At 51.0% G+C, this 18,438-nt stretch overlaps 1 protein-coding gene across 1 annotated transcript in view; it reads left to right on the top strand.

Moving 5' to 3' along the window:
• The first annotated feature begins 4,690 nt into the window (after positions 1-4,690).
• The window catches only part of LOC138569399 (hexosaminidase D-like), a 644,991-nt gene continuing 631,243 nt past the window's right edge, over positions 4,691-18,438 (top strand). Inside the window, exon 1 of the mRNA XM_069647343.1 lies at positions 4,691-5,002. Coding sequence (XP_069503444.1) covers positions 4,981-5,002 — 22 coding nt within the window. The 5' untranslated portion in view covers positions 4,691-4,980. The remainder of the gene's footprint in view (positions 5,003-18,438) is intronic.

Genomic DNA, 18,438 nt, shown 5'->3' with positions numbered 1-18,438 from the left:
TGAGTGGGGCCTGGTGGAGGGTGCCCCTGGATGCTGGGGGGTGGGGGTGCAGGGGGACATGAGTTGGACATGAGTGGGGGCTTGGTGGAGGGTGCCCTGGATGCTGGGGGGTGGGGGTGCAGGGAGACAGGAGTGGGGGCCTGGTGGAGGGTGCCCCTGGATGCAGGGGGGTGGGGGTGCAGGGGGACATGAGTTGGACATGAGTGGGGCCTGGTGGAGGGTGCCCCTGGATGCAGGGGGGTGGGGGTGCAGGGGGACATGAGTTGGACATGAGTGGGGGCCTGGTGGAGGGTTCCCCTGGATGCTGGGGGGTGGGGGTGCAGGGGGACATGAGTTGGACATGAGTGGGGGACTGGTGGAGGGTGCCCCTGGATGCAGGGGGGTGGGGGTGCAGGGATACATGAGTGGGGGCCTGGTGGAGGGTGCCCCTGAATGCAGGGGAGTGGGGGTGCAGGGAGACAGGAGTGGGGGCCTGGTGGAGGGTGCCCCTGGATGCAGGGGGTGGGGGTGCAGGGGGACATGAGTTGGGCATGAGTGGGGCCTGGTGGAGGGTGCCCCTGGATGCTGGGGGGTGGGGGTGCAGGGGGTCATGAGTTGGACATGAGTGGGGGCCTGGTGGAGGGTGCCCCTGGATGCTGGGGGGTGGGGGTGAAGGGAGACAGGAGTGGGGGCCTGGTGGAGGGTGCCCCTGGATGCAGGAGGGTGGGGGTGCAGGGATACATGAGTGGGGGCTTGGTGGAGGGTGCCCCTGGATGCAGGGGGTGGGGGTGCAGGGCGACAGGAGTGGGGGCCTGGTGGAGGGTGCCCCTGGATGCAGGGGGGTGGGGGTGCAGGGGGACATGAGTTGGACATGAGTGGGGGCCTGGTGGAGGGTGCCCCTGGATGCAGGGGGGTGGGGGTGCAGGGGGACATGAGTTGGACATGAGTGGGGGCCTGGTGGAGGGTGCCCCTGGATGCTGGGGGCTGGGGATGCAGGGGGACATGAGTTGGACATGAGTGGGGGACTGGTGGAGGGTGCCCCTGGATGCAGGGGGGTGGGGGTGCAGGGATACATGAGTGGGGGCCTGGTGGAGGGTGCCCCTGAATGCAGGGGGGTGGGGGTGCAGGGAGACAGGAGTCGGGGCCTGGTGGAGGGTGCCCTGGATGCAGAGGGGTGGGGTTGCAGGGGGACATGAGTTGGACATGAGTGGGGCCTGGTGGAGGGTGCCCCTGGATGCTGGGGGGTGGGGGTGCAGGGGGACATGAGTGGGGGCCTGGTGGAGGGTGCCCCTGGATGCAGGGGGTGGGGGTGCAGGGAGACAGGAGTGGGGGCCTGGTGGAGGGTGCCCCTGGATGCAGGGGGGTGGGAGTGCAGGGGGCCATGAGTTGGACATGAGTGGGGGCCTGGTGGCGGGTGCCCCTGGATGCAGGGGGGTGGGGGTGCAGGGGGACATGAGTTGGACATGAGTGGGGCCTGGTGGAGGGTGCCCCTGTATGCTGGGGGGTGGGGGTGCAGGGGGACATGAGTTGGACATGAGTGGGGGCCTGGCGGAGGGTGCCCCTGGATGCAGGCTGGTGGGGGTGCAGGGATACATGAGTGGGGGCCTGGTGGAGGGTGCCCCTGGATGCATGGGGGTGGGGGTGCAGGGATACATGAGTGGGGGCCTGGTGGAGGGTGCCCCTGAATGCAGGGGGGTGAGGGTGCAGGGAGACAGGAGTGGGGGCCTGGTGGAGGGTGCCCCTGGATGCAGGGGGGTGGGGGTGCAGGGGGACATGAGTTGGGCATGAGTGGGGCCTGGTGGAGGGTGCCCCTGGATGCTGGGGGGTGGGGGTGCAGGGGGTCATGAGTTGGACATGAGTGGGGGCCTGGTGGAGGGTGCCCCTGGATGCTGGGGGGTGGGGGTGAAGGGAGACAGGAGTGGGGGCCTGGTGGAGGGTGCCCCTGGATGCAGGAGGGTGGGTGTGCAGGGATACATGAGTGGGGGCTTGGTGGAGGGTGCCCCTGGATGCAGGGGGTGGGGGTGCAGGGAGACAGGAGTGGGGGCCTGGTGGAGGGTGCCCCTGGATGCAGGGGGGTGGGGGTGCAGGGGGACATGAGTTGGACATGAGTGGGGGCCTGGTGGAGGGTGCCCCTGGATGCTGGGGGCTGGGGATGCAGGGGGACATGAGTTGGACATGAGTGGGGGACTGGTGGAGGGTGCCCCTGGATGCAGGGGGGTGGGGGTGCAGGGATACATGAGTGGGGGCCTGGTGGAGGGTGCCCCTGAATGCAGGGGGTTGGGGGTAGCAGGGAGACAGGAGTCGGGGCCTGGTGGAGGGTGCCCTGGATGCAGAGGGGTGCAGGGGGACATGAGTTGGACATGAGTGGGGCCTGGTGGAGGGTGCCCCTGGATGCTGGGGGGTGGGGGTGCAGGGGGACATGAGTTGGTGGGCGTTAGTGCAAGGTGATATGTGGGTTGGCTGGGGGGCATGGCCATGGTGGATGGGCTGCCTGCGGGACATGTGCAGGGGTGCAGGGTAGTCCCCTGTGGTGCGGGTCGCCTGCAGGGGCCGTGGAGGGTGTAGAGGGGACAGCTGGAAGGACCCTCACAGCCAATTCACGTGTAGGACTCCCTGGCACCCCCGAAATACATGTAGGCTGCTGAATTTGCGTGTGAAATTTCACGCGCACACCGAAATACATGTACCCTGAGAATTTGCGTGTGAAACTTCCCGCGCACCTTGGAATACACGTACCCTGCTGAAATCGCGTGTGAAACTTCCGGCGCATCCCGGAATACACGTACCCTGGCCAATCGCGTGTGGAAGTTCCTGCGCACCCCGTAATACACGCACACGCTATTTTTCACACAGCGGGTGTCCGTGTTTGTCGGTACCACTTTGCACCTCATTTGTCCTAGAAGGCCACAGTATGGATCATTCATCATAGCTGTATATAGGTGCTTTTTGTTAGTGCACATTTTGGCGCACATTTATTTCAGGCGCAGGGACGCTACCGCCTGCTTTCTTGTGGCGGACTTCTTTGGCGCTGTGCGCGTCTTTGACCGTGCGCTGGTTTGCCCTATTCGATTCCATGAATACGAGTTGTGGGCGAGCGTGTGGGCGTTCTGCACACTTGCCTCCTGTACTTCCCCCGTAACGCCCATATTTTCATGCGTTGTTCCCCATTCCGGGTGTTACGCCCCGTGTTCCGCCTACTTTTGTTATGTGCGCTGCGCTATGTGCGATTTCGCAGCGGCCGTGGTGCACGCCGTTGGATGACCTGTGCGCCGGCGTGCGCCGCGCACTTTTTCAGCGCACATCCAATATTTTTCTCGCGCACGACTTCCATGAATCGTTGTGCGCTGGTTTCCCTGCGATTTTCGCAGTTGCACTGCGATTTTCGCTCTTTTACTGCGAATCGCACGTTTTGGCACCTCTGCGTCGGAATTTTCAGCGCACATTAATTCCATGAATCGGCCTATTTGTCTCCTCTGTTTCTCTCTCACTGAAACCCTTTGGTCATAGCTCTCTTTCCTGTCAAAAAGTTCGCCCACACATCGGTCCAATCCACTGTCTGTCGTGCATCACTAAGATACAGTCAGTTATTCCCTTCCAACCTTTCTGGGGACACTGCTTCCACCTACTGCTAGGCAGCCCATACTGCAGTTTAGACCAGCCAATAAACACTAAGCATGGCACCACAACCAGGAAATGGTGTGCTAAAAGTTTAACTCCTTCTGTCCAGGCAGCATTTTACCCTATCCACCACAGTTCAAAGTTTAGACAGGGAAAACACTATTCTGGGTTAAAATGACACAGGGGCTACACGTGCCTATGCTTGAGATTAATAAAAAGCGTATTTCTACTTACTACACTGTCTCTTGGCCTGATTTATGCAAGAACGAAAGCAGTTGGTAAATACCAGAACATACATGCTTATCTCATTTGATCTAGAGGATGAAAAGGAAGTATTAACTAAATAAATTGTACTTTTAATTTATGTTGCTTGAATACATCGCTAAATTTGGCCTGAAAATACGAAGCTGTGAATAAGAAGCTAACTTCGGCCTGTGAATAAGACATCAGCTGAATAAATGGTAAAGTCAGCGTCATCTTTTGTTGTATTAGCCATTGGGGGGACAGTTTGATGACTTAGGGTTTAACAAAGCTGCTCGTTGTTGACCATTGTTACCGGCGGGATGTGCTTTAAATGTATAATTTGCCACAAATGTTCCCCAGGCCAAAACGCAAGGCACAACTCAAGGAAATGTAATGCCATTATTTTGGGTGCAGGGGCCCCTTTTTCTTGGTCCATGTTGATACCTAAAGCGCAGGCTCTCAGCCTTAAAGATTACTAGCCAAGCATGTTGCCTTTTTTGATTATTTCCCCCTGCCGACGTACCTTATTTCATTACAGGCTGATTGTCAAACACACTTATTCTTAATTGGATGTACTATAAAGTTCGCCTGTATGTATTTGTGTGCAGATGTAGTGCTTGACCAGCACTGGGGTGTTACTTGAGATATTTGTTCATCAGTGTCTCCACGTGTACAGGTTTTTCCGGGTAAACTTAATGCTTGGGCCCTGGTATGTGCACATAAGGGCTGTCTCCTTCATATACGATGTGCAAGTGAAGACGCAGCGCCCCCTGCTGCCCTTTCAGTTGAACTGCTCCAGTAAGTGTAATTAGGTGTGCGCACTCTCTCCCTCCTTCCTGCAGCTAAGCCCCGCCTTCTGGTTTGTCCAGATCGCCCAGGTTGCTCTTGTTCACTGCACTGCTTTGTTTACATTGAATGACTGTGCGCCGCGGGCGGCTTATGTGACATCGTCACTGCTTGACGTTGGTTGTGGTGGCCCTTGCTGCAGGGCCAGAAGTTTGCCCGGCAACCATTTCCTACTCCCGCAAGCAGGTCTGTCCATTCCACATTCCACGGCGACCTGCACTACTACACCCTGGAGTAGCACGGCAGGCGGAACACCCATTTAGCTGTGCTCAGGGCTCTGCAGTGGGTGACAAGATGCACACTAGCGGGCAGACAGGTAAGAACTGTGCTTCCGCCTGTAGACCTGCTACTATGCCCTCCGACACACGGCCACTTTCCCGCTAGCAGGCATTAGTTTTTAAACTCTTCCTTTGAAATAACATGAATTTGCCAGAGTCAGCAATATCTCAGTGTAGAAGCACCTGAAAGCAGTAGGTGTAGGAGCCGAATATGGCATGTGACAGGTGTCACTGCATGTCACTACTACAAGAGCACGTGCCACTGGCAGGTGTCACATGCCATGGCAAAACATTTCAAAATTGAGAAAAAAAGTCTCAGATGTGCATGTCACTACATGCCAAACAATGTCGTAAATGAAAAAAAAACAACCTTCGATCTATCGTTTTAAACTGGATATAAAAGTCCATTGCGGGCACTCGACCTGCGGAGTTCCCGGACTCGTGCTTTTTTCATTAACCACTAAGCCAAGAGGTTGCTGCTGTGAAAGATCTGTCATTTTCTTTAAACCCCATCTGCTTTGTGCACTGTCATGTGCTTCAACGTTAGTCCCTTTTCTGTTTTAAGTCAAATCCTATTACATAATATTAAATGTAAAGAACAGTTTCATACAAAATCTGTTACTGTGTAATGCTTAAAATGGCCAATTCGATTGTTTACATGTTTTCAAAAACAGTAGGTAACAATCTTGAAGTGTGGTAGATTAATTCATACTTTTCACACTTGACTGTGATGAATACAGTACAACTACAATTTACTGATAACATTTATAACTTATATTGCACAGTATATGCAGATTCATGAAAACGTTTTCATTTAAAAATGTTGTTATAGCTTCAGATTTACGTTAAACAGCACTTACATATGATACATCCAGTGTTGCCTAATGAAAGTTTTCAAAAGCTCTGCAAGGTAATGTAATATCATTTTTCATTTGTATAGTGCCTTTTCCCATTGGTATGGCCTCAAAGTGCTGAAGGTGAACGCCCTTGGGGCCCTAAAGTCTCCCTGGTCTGAGAAATTTGGCAGATGAGTTTAGAATGCGTGTGTGCATTGCGGTGTGGTCTCCTTTTAATGTGCGAAGACGGAGTTCTTCATTGTGCCATGTCAATAAATACAGCATTGTGTCAGCACGCAGGGCAGTGCACGAGCATGGATCGAAGACCATACACACTGTGTTTGTTTCTCTGTTTGGGGCGGAGAGGGCATCTGTGCACCAAGGCCTGCTGGTCCCATCGGGACACTGCATGAATTATGGTCAATACGAAGGAGGGTAGGGGTCGTCAAGTCTCTACTAGTTACCCATATCGAGCTGGCATGTGGATGGCTGCTTTAGGATCGCCTGGATAGTATGAGCATGCAGGAGGTTCATTATGTGTCCAGCTAGACTGAATTTTTGTCATTGGGGATAGCTGCATTTTTATGGCAGATGTGTTGTGCGGTGTGTCTTAAGAGTAGTGTGTGGTGGCAAATGTGTGTAGTGGGTGGTCTTGTCAACGTTTATTTTTCATAAGCATCGAGTTTGATATGTGCCTGTGTCCTCTGGCTTGTTTGCCGGTTTCGTAGATGTGGCGTGCATTCTGTCCTGTTGTCTGCTAGAGTTTATTTTCTCTGGTCTCGGTACATTTTATTTGCAGGTTCATTGCTGTCCCGCCTACCTGAGAGGTGGTTGCCGGGAGGTCCGTAGATGTGTAAAAAGCTGTGGGTAAGAGATTGGTTGATGAGATATTTCACAAGGAAGGATTCACAGTCTACATTGCAGGCTTGTTGTTCAGAGTGTGAAATGGAGACGTTTGATTTGTGTAGGATGACGATCACGCCTGCTCTGCAAGTTCTGTTGTGGGCGATGAGTAGCCTGGGGGGAATGCCTTGTGTGCGATGGGTCGGAAGCCATCAGAGAACCAGGTTTCTGTGATGAAGGGATGTCTGGACTTTCTGAGGAAATGAGTTTGTATATGTTGTCGCTTTTGGGCAACAGATCTGGTGTTAATGAGGATGTATGAGAGTAAGGAGTGGGGGGCGGCTGTTTGCCCCCGGAAATGCGGGCTACGGAGTGCCTGTGTGGTGGTGTTGGAGGGCAGGGAATGTATTCCCTTGTCGGGTCCCCATTGGGCAGTGCAGTGTGAATTAGGGAGTGCAGGGAGTGGAAGAGAGGGTGGAAGTAGAAGGGGAGAGGTAGTTAGGGGAGGGTGAGGTATCTCTGATGTCAAGGTGATGGGAAGGCTCTGAGTATTCTTTGAAGGTCAGAAAGGAAGGCTCATGATGTACAGTTTCAAGGGAGGAGAATTGGATTGGGGAGGTGGTAAAGGGAGTCTGAGAGGGGATTGCAGGTGTGGAGTCAGGAGGGTAGAGGGCAGATGAATGTGCAGGTTGGTGAATGGGGTCGCGAGCAGGGTTATTGATGAAAGGGGTTTGGAAAAAAGGTAGAGTGTAAGGTCTTACATGATGCTGGGTTGCTGATTTCCAGGGGATTGTCGAGAGGACTGAAGGGGGATTGCTGAGGGAGTTGAAGGAAGTGTTGAAGATGGATTTCAGTGGGTTGAGAGAGGTGGTGGAAGTCGTAATGGTGAAGCTGAGGGATGCATGCAAGAAACTGGGAGCGAGATAGGGAGACGTTTGCAGAGATGAGAGGGTCCGGTTGTTTCAAATTCTGTGTTTGAGGGGGTTCTTTGGTACCTGTGGTGTGTGTGTGAAGGTCGGCGGGCGGCCCAGGAAGGGGTGTTGGTAAGGGAAGCATGAGTGGCAGTAATAGATGCAAAGACTGGGGAATGAAGGGGTCAGAGGGAGGGTGGTCAGTAGGGTATTAGAGGGCGGTGTGGGAAGGTTAGGGCTAACATTTGTGAGACGGCAGAGGGAAGTGTCTGAGGGCAGCAGTTCTCCCCCAAGGGCTGGATGTGTGGCGGGGCAGGGGTCCGCAGAGCAGTTGCCCACATCTTTGGTGCACCAGGTGCCTCTCTGATCTGGGAGTTGGTTTTCATTTGGATAGCATGTTGCTTCTGTACTCCAAGGAGGCTAGATTAAGGAAGGAGGCACATTTTGGGACACTGCTGTAATCAAGTTTATGGCTACAGGGAGATTGAGTGCAATGGCTATTCTCAGAATGGAACTAGATTTAACACAGCAGTGAACTCCAAAGCACTGCTAGCATGGGAGCGCTGGAGAAGTTAAAGTACAGCTAGGGTTAAACAGTGACTGCACACAGAATGCAGCTCAGTGGCAATTAGGTTCAGCACAGTGCCCCGGTTCAAGCACCGCTAGAACTGAAGCAGATGCTACTGTCAAATTACAGCTTGCTTCAGTGCAGGGGGCTGTACTGAAAGACAACTAGAAATAACACAGTGGCAGATTCAAAGTGTAGCTGAATTCAGTGCAGCTATGTTCAACACATTGGCTATTCTAAAAAAATCAGTTCATTTTTGATACAGTGGCTATTGTAAGGGTGCATAGGTAGACTCGGGACACAAGGGTGGCATAGACTTGTTGGTATAGACTTATATTGGACTGAAAATAAGCAAGAACCCTACCTGTCTCTAAGAGGGTTTTCCCTGCCTCAACCAAAACTAAGGATGATGTCAAAAGTATAAAGTCCACTGACCTGTTTCCTAAACCTATTTCCGTCCCTTACACTTTAACAGAAAACCTATAACGAAACTAAACCCTGCTTAGAACAGGATGACTCCCTTCTTCAGGATGCTTGAGGATGTTCCAAAACAATATTGGGAAGGCGTCTCCCTTCCCCAAGCCTTCTTCAACTTCGCTTTATCAATAGTCGCTTTTTCACAATTCTGTCTTCTGCCAAAGGATATGACTCCCTTCTTCTGGTCTTCTCGTGATTTGTGCCAAAAGGGTCTTTTTTTCCTCCTTGGGCTTTCCGTGACTTTTGCTAAAAAGTCTCTCCTCTTGGATATCGCGCAACGTGTGCGAAAGGTTCTTTGCTCCTGGTCTTCTCGTAACTTATACCAAAGGTTTTCTTCACCTGGACTTCTTGTGCTTTGTGCCAAAGGTACTTTTCCTCTAGACTTCTCGTGCTTTATGCCAAAGGTTCTCTTCCCTTGTACTTCTCATCTGGTTCTGTGGGTCCCAGACCCCTTTCTTTTAACTCTGTAATCTATCTTAACTAGGCCCGGTTCACTAACCTGCCAATCCTCTATTTCAGTCTCTCTGGGTGCTCTTTCACCCCCTCCCTTCTCAACTTAGCTCTTTTGATGTTTGGGTCCTTGACCCCTCTTTCAGCTTTACAATCTCTTTTAACTAGGCCTGGCTCACTATACTGTCAAGCCTCTCTTTCAGTGTCTTTGGGGCGCTCTTTCACCCCCTTCATTCTCAACTTGTGTCTCTCTTCAGTGTTTGGGTCCTTAACCCCTCTTTCAGCTTCACAATCTCTTTTAACTGGGCCCTATTCATTATCCTGGAAGGCCTCTCTTTTAGTCTCTTTGGGGCGCTCTTACACCCCCTTCGTTCTCAACTTGTGTCTCTCTTCGGTCCCACTGGGATGAGGAAGATGGCTCTGCACTTCCTCCCAACCACAGCCTCTGGGGTATCTGTGTGCCTTCCCGGTCCCCCTCTGCATACCTTTGGTCTGCGAGGTTTCTGTTCCTTGGCAACACCGGACAGCTTTCTCTGGCCTAACGCAGTCTTGGTTTGGGTTTCGGTGGCTGTATCACGCTGGTTTCTCTCTGTGCGTGGGGTCTTGCATTCGCCACTCAGGAGACTTGGCTTCTGCCACCGGAACCCCGGATCCCACAACCATGTAAGTCGTTTTGCTTCCCTGCATTGCGGATCTCCACCTCTGTTCCAGGCAGCCGGGTCTGCCAAGGGACCTCTCCTCGGCATTCGGTTCCCCGGCGGGAAGCTGCTCTGGGGCAGGACAGACCTCATGGCGTACCCTTGTGAGTGTTTATTTCCTGACTGCTTTCTAACTTGCAATAGCTAGCATGCTCGTATCTGAATGGCGTAGGGCTCTGCATTGCCCTGCTTTGCTTGTGACAATACTTTTGAAATTATTCATATTCACTCTTCCCTCACTCTTCCTGGTCATCATGTTATTTGCCTGATTAAACACAATTTCTATGTATAAGGAAATTAGTGGAAGCAAGAGAAGAAAGAGGATGGGGGTATCTGAGTCCTACATATAGAGCTGGATACCTCATGTCTAACAGCATGATAGTGTGTATACCGCGTTCTCCCTTGACAGTCTTCATTCCTCCCAGATAGGGGGTCACCACCCATGGGATCCTCCCATTGAGTACCACCGCCAGGGGGACTATGGGGTAGCGGCCTCACCTCCCTGGCTCCATGGGAAGGGTCCCCCTCCCTAGGGAGAAGTGATGAGGGATTCGTCACACTATACTCAAGAGATGCAGCAGAATTTAGTGGCTATACTAAAAAATACAGCTGATATTTCTACAATGGCTATATGACATGTATACAGTGTCTGCCATTGACCTGCTGCGACTGATCCGGTATGTCGAATCGGGGTGTGTTGTATTGTTCTGTGCTCAGAAACGTGCCTTTTTCCCCTGCTGGGAAAGTCGAATGTGGGTGTTTTGTATTGTGCTGTGCTAAAAAACGGGAAAGTCGAATCTGGGTCGCATTCCGGTAACTCTGGCATTGTTGCTTGTTCTCTCTAGGCTCCCACCTAAATCAGCCCTCCCCGACAAGGCGTGCCATTCATTGTTGTGAGTTACTTGTTCCCCTCCTGTGTCTTTGTTAGGGAGAATTCTCATTTCTGTGCCAATTCCCTTGAACCTTAGAGACCCCCAGCTCTTTTGCTGGATTTAGGACTTTTTAATTTTGAACTCTGGAGTGAGTGCGACCTTTTTCTCACTCTCACATGTGTTTTGACCTGATTTGGATTTAGTTTTTTCACTGTTTTTGGAGTCTGACAAACTCCATAGGCATCTGCCTTTTGTATGGTGGCACACAGCACCTTCAGTGCAGTATTACAATCCCTTAGATTTCTCATAAGGTTTAAATACCTTTTTGTGTGTGTGAACTACAGTTCCGAAGAATAGTAAAGTGAAATTGACTTTACTTACATTTTTCTTTTCATAGGTCCAGCACACACCATCTTATGTGGAGTGCTGGGGGGTTACCTAGTAGCCCCTTATCCTACATTCTCATGTAACATGTTTATGCTACCCTCACTAATTTAAATGGCTGATGGCAGTGATTAACCTTTTCCTACCATTGAGCCTTTCTACCACCTGCTGAACCCTCAGCTGCAGCACAGCACCCAGGGGTGACTATTTTGTCAAAATGGCCACTGTCTTCTTTTTTCACCATTTTCTGTTTGTGAGGTCTTTCTTGGGTTTTACTCTGTGCGTTGAGGCACATTTGGGCCCTTTGTCTTGCCTTTGGTGGCCTTCAGCCCTGAAGCCTGCCCCTGGCTCCAGTGTGTCTGGAAGGACAGGATGTGAGGGAGGTTCCCAAAACTCCTATGTCCTTTGCCTCTAGGAATGCCGGAATGCAACTAGTCCTGATTGGCTGGCTGGTTGTCCTTGCAGGATAGCCACCCTGCTGTGTGATTGACATCCTAGGCCTTGTATGAATGGAAGAAACCTGCTTAAAAAGTGAGGGTTTTGGGACTACAGGGAGAAACACCCGACGAGGAAACCGTGACCAAAGCTTGCTGCAACCTCCTGGACCTTTGAATTGCCCGATGAAGCCCTGCTGCTGTGCTGAACTTCTTTTTCACCTCGACAGAGAAGTTCTGAACGGAACGACTTCTCCCCTTGGGTTAATGGGACCACTTAACCTCGAGATGAACTCCACTGGACCACTATCCCCGACTTGCTGTGCTGCTCCGTTGCTTCAGAAGCCCAATGTCGGGGGTTGAGTGTCCATAGACTAGTGAAACGTCTGCAGCAGGAACACATCTGGCTAGAAACTCCAGCGGCCTCCTAAGGACTCCCCGAAGCAGGATATCCAGTCCCCTCACCAGAGTTCAGGACCGAAGGAGTGAAGGAAGCCCAACCGGTATCTGTGATCCACATCAGTGCTGTTTTGTAAACGCTGAAACCGCAAAGTGCCGCTCAACCGAAAAGAGCCTGTAGCTGCAATGACCTCCCAAGTATTGCCACAGGAGTCCTTCAGACGTCCCCCCCTCTTGTCCCCACAACTGAGGCTTAGGACCAAGGGTCTGCACCGCTGTAGAATCCATCTGAACCACTCTTCTTCAAACCAGAGATACTGCTTAGGCTTGCGGTACTTACCTCACTGCCTGTAGCCACGCTTTTCTCACTGGGGAATTGTATTGGCTTACCTTCTTTTTGTGTTGATTCCAACTCACTTCTCACAGGCTTAACAGCTTGTGATCCTACATGTGATTCTTTCTTAAACTCTCTGACTTTGTGCAAGACTTTGATCTAAGAAGTGCATCAGATCCATAGACTGTGTCCCAAATGACTTTGTCTGCCTGGCTCCCTGAAGACTCATCTAATCCATTGACGTCGATACTGTTTGTCCCTCATAGGTGGTAGCTTGGTGTATACTGTTACTGCTGGCAAAGGCTTATCTAGATTTCATTGGAGGATTTAGCTGTCCTCACATGTAAGGAGAAACTGTCCAACCTTTCCTTTTAAAAAAAACCTCAGAATCTGCTAAATTTAATAGTGTGATATGTAAATGCAATTACTGTCCTTGTGATTGAACACAGCACAGGGTGTAGGAATTGTGTAAGAAGCATATCCAAAGATTATCCACTAAATTGTTTTGATTCTGAAAAGTAATTTTAAAGTCTATTTTACATGATTACAACAAATTTACTTTTTTAAGAATGCTTATTTAAAAACTGATGTTAATTAAATACATATTTATTCATAACTGAAACCTTGAGTGTAAGTGTTACTTGGTTATTTGTATTTATGGATTTTGATCGTACAGTTCTACAGCTCACATATACCCCTCTTGAGATAGGCCTGGCTGCTCAGTCACACTTCCAACTTGTGTAGTACAGACCTATACCAAAAGGTGGGTTACCTAATACCAAGCAGATAAGTGTTGTGTAGTCTCACAATTGTAATTCTTACCGAACATTCTTCCTTTGTTGTGACCCTGGCCCTCATTCACCTCCCCCTGCGCATTCTGAGTTGTGTGCCACAAGGCTGTGCGTCTCTCTCTCTCTCTCTCTTTTCTCTCACCCCCTTCCCGTCCACCGACCTCATTTACATCCCCTATGGTGCTCTCTGTCCCTCCCATCTTCTCTAACTGCTTTCTCTATCTCTAACCCTATCCGTCTCACTAAGTCTGGAAGGAAGAACTTCAAGAGGGACATCCTGGTCTCCAAGCCAGACCTCCCTATCGCTGATACCTACACCAGTGCTTCCTCTAGAGAGACTCTCACTGACATCTTCATTGTCGTCACCTCTACAGACTTATGGACCCTTCATATGGTCTCTGTGCTCTCTCCTTTCTCCTCCTCTCCCATTAATGGTGGCACTAGGTGTGAGGTCCTCTTGGGCCCCCTTCCACTCCTCCATGACCATAATTAATGTCTATCTGAACGGCACCATCTTGGTTCAGGGCCCTCAGCCAAATCTCTTCCTTATTGATAGGCGTTTCCTGCATCTTACCAACTTCCTCCCTTCTCCTGCTGCTCCTTCCGCTGCCTCTTTGGCACCCTCATCTTCCTCCTCTACCCACCTTCGGGCTCCTCTACCACCTCTGCAGGGTGTACCTCAAGCCTGTACCCCTCCACGGAAGTCTTTCATATGTGGCAACCTGCTCCACTTGGCCAGGCTCAAGTCTCGTTCTGCTGTCAAACACTCCCCTGACATCTGTCACCTCCCCAAAGAACTCAACCTAGATGTGCTTGCTCTCAATGAGACATGTCTGTCACGAGTTGTTACACTTTCCTCCCTGTGGGCTACAAGATCCTCTCTGAACCCAGAAACAACCGACCTTAGGTGGAGTAGCCTTGATCTTTCTGGAGTGGGTCCCGGCCTCTGTCATTCCTACGCAGGCCTGCTCCTCCTTTGACTGCCTTGTCTTCAGGCTCTCTGTCTCCTGGCCTCTCTCTAACTGTGGCCACCATCTACAGGCCACCTTGCCAGGTCGCCCTCTTCCTCTCTGGATGGGCTGACCTCTCTTCTTCTCTCCTTGCCTCTACTTCTCAACTTCTCCTCCTCGGAGATCTCAACATCCACCTGGATGTTTCTAATCCCTCATCTGGGCTTTTCTGCAACCTCTGCAACGCTCTCATTTTTTCCATTCTGCCCTCTGGCCCGACACACTCTGCCGGAAATACTTTGGATGTTCTCATCACCTCAGACATCCCCCTCCCTAACCCTCTCACCACTCCTCTCTCTTGGACTGACCATGTTCTACTCTCCTCTCATCTGAAACTCTATCCCTCAGATAAAGCCCCCCGCAGCACTGCCACCTACTTCTTGGCCATTCGGCCCATGAAGCGTGTCTGTCAGTGGATGCCTTTGCCTCTACTTTCTCTGCTCCTCCTACTCCTATGGCTGACTCGTACCACAACACAGGCCTTCTAATCTGCATCTTTCTATTCCAACACTCTGGACATCCTTGCCCCTGTCATGAGAATCCAGCTGAAGCCTACCTCCAAGTGCAACTCTTGGTATGATTCCAACCTCGCCATCCTGAAACGCAAGTGCAGGGTGGCTGAGAGGAAGTGGAGGGATTTGGGCGCATCCTCTGACAAACTGGCCTGCCGCCTGCTCAAAGGCAATACAGACTCTCTGTCCTGTCCAGGAAGAGAGTACACCTACAAGCCCGCGTCTCTGCGGCCTCTAACGACATGGCCAAAATCTTTAAAATCTGCAAGGAACTGGCCAGTCCTGTGGCAGTCTCCACCTCTCCTGTACCCTCCCAGGCCCTCTGTATGGCTCTGGCCTCTCCCTCCTCTGCTAAAACTGATGAATTCCTGTCCTCTATCTCCTCTCCCTATTCCTCTCTCTGCCCTGTTTGGCCCTTTGGCCATCTCTCCCTCCCCTCCTCTTTTTATCTTCTTTCTCTCTGACAACACCTGACAAGGTGTCTAGACAAGTCCGATCTGTGAAGATGTTGTCCAAACAGGTGCTCCCATGCTCCTCCAGAACCACCAAAGACCATATTGACACCCTCGCCCCAGCCTTGCCTGAGTTCTGTAATCGCTCTTTCACCACTGGAACTTTCCCCTCTCCCCTTAAGCACTCCCTTGTGCACACCCTCCTCAAGAAGCCGTCTGCCGATCCTACCTGCCCGACAAACTATAGCCCAATCTCCATGACCTGTTTCCTGGGCAAACTCTTGGAAAAGCTGGCCATCCCCCAGCTTACTCCCCACACCTGATCTGTTGGTTGTCTCTATTACCATCAGTCTGGCTTCAGAGCTGCCAGAGGTACGGAAACTGCTCTCTTCAACACCTGTGGTGAAGATCTGCTCTCTAACCCTGATTCCAGTATTCCTTCTGTCCTCATCCTCCTTGATCTTTCCTCTGCTTTCGACACCGTCAACCACACCATCCTGATAAATCGACTCAGTAAGAAACTGGGCATCACGGATCAGGCCCTGGAGTGGCTGACCTCCTTCATTTCGGACCACCCCTCCCAGGTCCAACTTGGTCCACTTCTCTCTGCCACCTCTCTCTATCTCGCTACCTGTGGCGTTCCCCAGGGCTGTATCCTCTCACCTTGGTTTTTCAACCTCTACTAGGCCCATCTGGCCCACCTGATCTCTACCTTCTCCTCTAACTTTCAATGTTATGCAGATGACACTCAGCTTTCCTTCAGGCTCTCCTCAGCCTCCCTCCTCTCTTGCTCATTCCTGACTGTCTATCCGTGATTCAGGATTGGTGCACCTCTAACAATCACTGCGTTAATTCCAGGAAGACTGAGATTCTTCTCATTGGTACCCCTGCCCCTGCTCCCTCTCTCATTCTGGCGCCTGCCTTGGGCGCTCTTCCTTCGCCTTCCTGAGTGGCAAAAAACCTTGGTGTCGTCTTTGACTCCACTCTCTCTTTCTCTCCTCACATCTGGGGCATCGGCAAGAAGTCCCACTACCAGCTCCACCTCCTCAAAGGGACTCTGCCCTTTCTCACTTACCCCCAGCTCACTGTCTCCAGAACCCTGGTTCTCTTTAGGCTGGACTACTTTAACAGCCTCTTTCTCAATCTGCCTTCCTCCACTGTCCGCCCTCTGCAACTAATCCAGAACAGGACTACAAGACTTATCCTTGGCCTCAAGCCCAGGGACCGTATTTCTCCAGCACTGAAGTCTCTCCTCTGGCTTTCCGGTGGCTGCAAGGATCAAGTTCAAGAGCTTTTGCATTTTCCACAAGGCTTTCTGGGGCCGGGGCCCGCACTACATCAAATGCCCTCTTCCAAAATACCTTCCTTATCGATCCCTTTGCTCAGCTACCGCCAACTTTGTAAGAGTTAGACGCTTCTCCAGACAGAGAGTGGGGGTAGATCCCTCTCCTCTGCAGGTGCCTCCCTCAGGAATGGCCTCCTCGCCCCTCTCAAACTTGAGCCATACCACCTGAAGTTCCAGAAGCAGCTCAAAAACTTTCCTCCTTTCCTCTGCTTTCTCTCTCTCCCTCCCCTGCTGACCTATCTGACCTACCTGTCTGCTGTACCGACTGGTACTGGTTGCTTGGCTACCCTCAGAGTCTCACTGGGTACCAGGCTCTTTCTTGATCAGTCACCATTACACTTCCTCCTGCAGGCATACCATGCACTTAGGGGCTGTAACTGTAACCCTTGTCCTCCTTGCACTCCCAGAGCCATGCTGCCCTGGCTGCACTTATTCAGAGCATTGCTGCCCTTTTATCCCTTCCCCCTTACACTTCTCGTTCTCACACTTGCATGATCTGAATCACACAAGGCCTAGTAAGGTTGTTTGTCTTGTCCTCCCTCTGTCTTGCCTCCCTTGTCGTGTCACGCCTAGAAACACTTGTGTAGGGTGCATTATAGACAATTTATATCAAATCTTATCATACCCATAGATGCAGCTAAATTCAGTACAGTGGCTATACTAAAAAAACATCAGTTAAAAGTGTAAACAGTGGTTATAAGTCCTGAGCAGTGGCTATCCTAAAAAATGCAGCAAAATTCAACACTGAGGCAATACTCAAAAATTTGGCTACATTCAAAGCAGTGGGCATACTCCAAAAAATGCAGCTATATTCAACACAGTGGCTATACTCAAAGATGGGGCTAAATTAAAAAACAGTGACCATACTCAAAAAATGAAGCTACATTTGACACAATGGCAAACACATTAGTGCAGCAGGGGTTAAGGAAACTACTCTGTTAATACAATAGTTTGGGTATATACAAGACAGTGTCAAGCATTAAAAATGCTGCACTGGGTATGCAACCAAAATATTCCTTTCTTACCTGGAGTTGTTTGCGGACAGCTTTTGGTGGCCTGGCTGGAGCACCTAGGGCGAACAGGAAAACGGGTGATTGAGGTGCCCCACAGAGGTGCCCTTTGCCGTGGCCCTAAGCTAGCTTCCCGGACAAGGCAACCCCAGGGAAGCCTCCGAGGTGAGGCTGTACCAGTCATGTGGGTAGTGCACTGGGCAATCAACAGTACTGTGGGAAGGAAGGGGACGAGGGGCACTGGGGAGAGGAGGGTCATGGGAAGGAGCTGTGTGTTGGGCACACCGAGCTAAAAATGGCACTCCAGTACGGGGAAGCCAAAACAAGTTCCCAGCAAGGGAGCATACTTTCTGGAAGATGCAGCGCCAACAAGAGCGATGAACAAATGGGCCAAATAGAGTCTGGTGCAAGGACAGGGGATTTCCATTACTGAGTGCTCCGGTCACATGGGTAGTGCACTGACCAATCCGTAGTGCATATTGTATTATGTGCATTATGCTTTTCTTTTCATTAGCACCCTGGAAGGGGGTGCTGGCCAATCAGGAAGCTCGGAAGACAAGCTGTATTCTCTGGTTCAAGCTGGGGTTCCCAGCAGCCTGTGTGCTTCTAGCCAGCAACCCTTCCCTTCCCCGCTCCTCCTTTCCTTCCCCGCCCCCTCACCTCTCAGTTCCTGTGTAGTTTCCTACATGGGTGCTAAGAGTGTGTAATTAAAAAAAAAAGAAACTTCTCTTGCTGCGTGGCCGGCGCTGCACAATAATTTCCCAAGTTTGTTTTATTGTTGATGACTTCACAGCTGACGAGAATGAGGGCAGTGATGGCAGTCATCTAACACACAGCAGCAGTAAGCGCACTGGTAGGACAACTGACGAGTAAATGAAGCAGGTACAAAATGTCCTAAAATCAAATGTAATTTTATTGTGGGGCAATAACACAGGGGCTTCATTTTATACATACGTGGATTTTTTTCATGTAGTCAGGAGCTGGTATCTCTTCATTTTCAGCCATTGACAATTCCATGTGTAGTAGATGTGTGACTTGGTGGACCTCAATAAATGAGATATTGTTTGCCATGGGAACATTAAGCATCCATAGATTAAATTGGGATATTAAATCACTCAGTAAGCAAGAATGAAATCTGACCAGACCAT

The sequence above is a fragment of the Ambystoma mexicanum genome, chromosome 2q (assembly GCF_040938575.1).
Source record: "Ambystoma mexicanum isolate Mex_15411 chromosome 2q, UKY_AmexF1_1, whole genome shotgun sequence".
Lineage (NCBI taxonomy): Eukaryota > Metazoa > Chordata > Amphibia > Caudata > Ambystomatidae > Ambystoma > Ambystoma mexicanum.
This window is presented reverse-complemented; position numbering and strand designations above follow the sequence as displayed.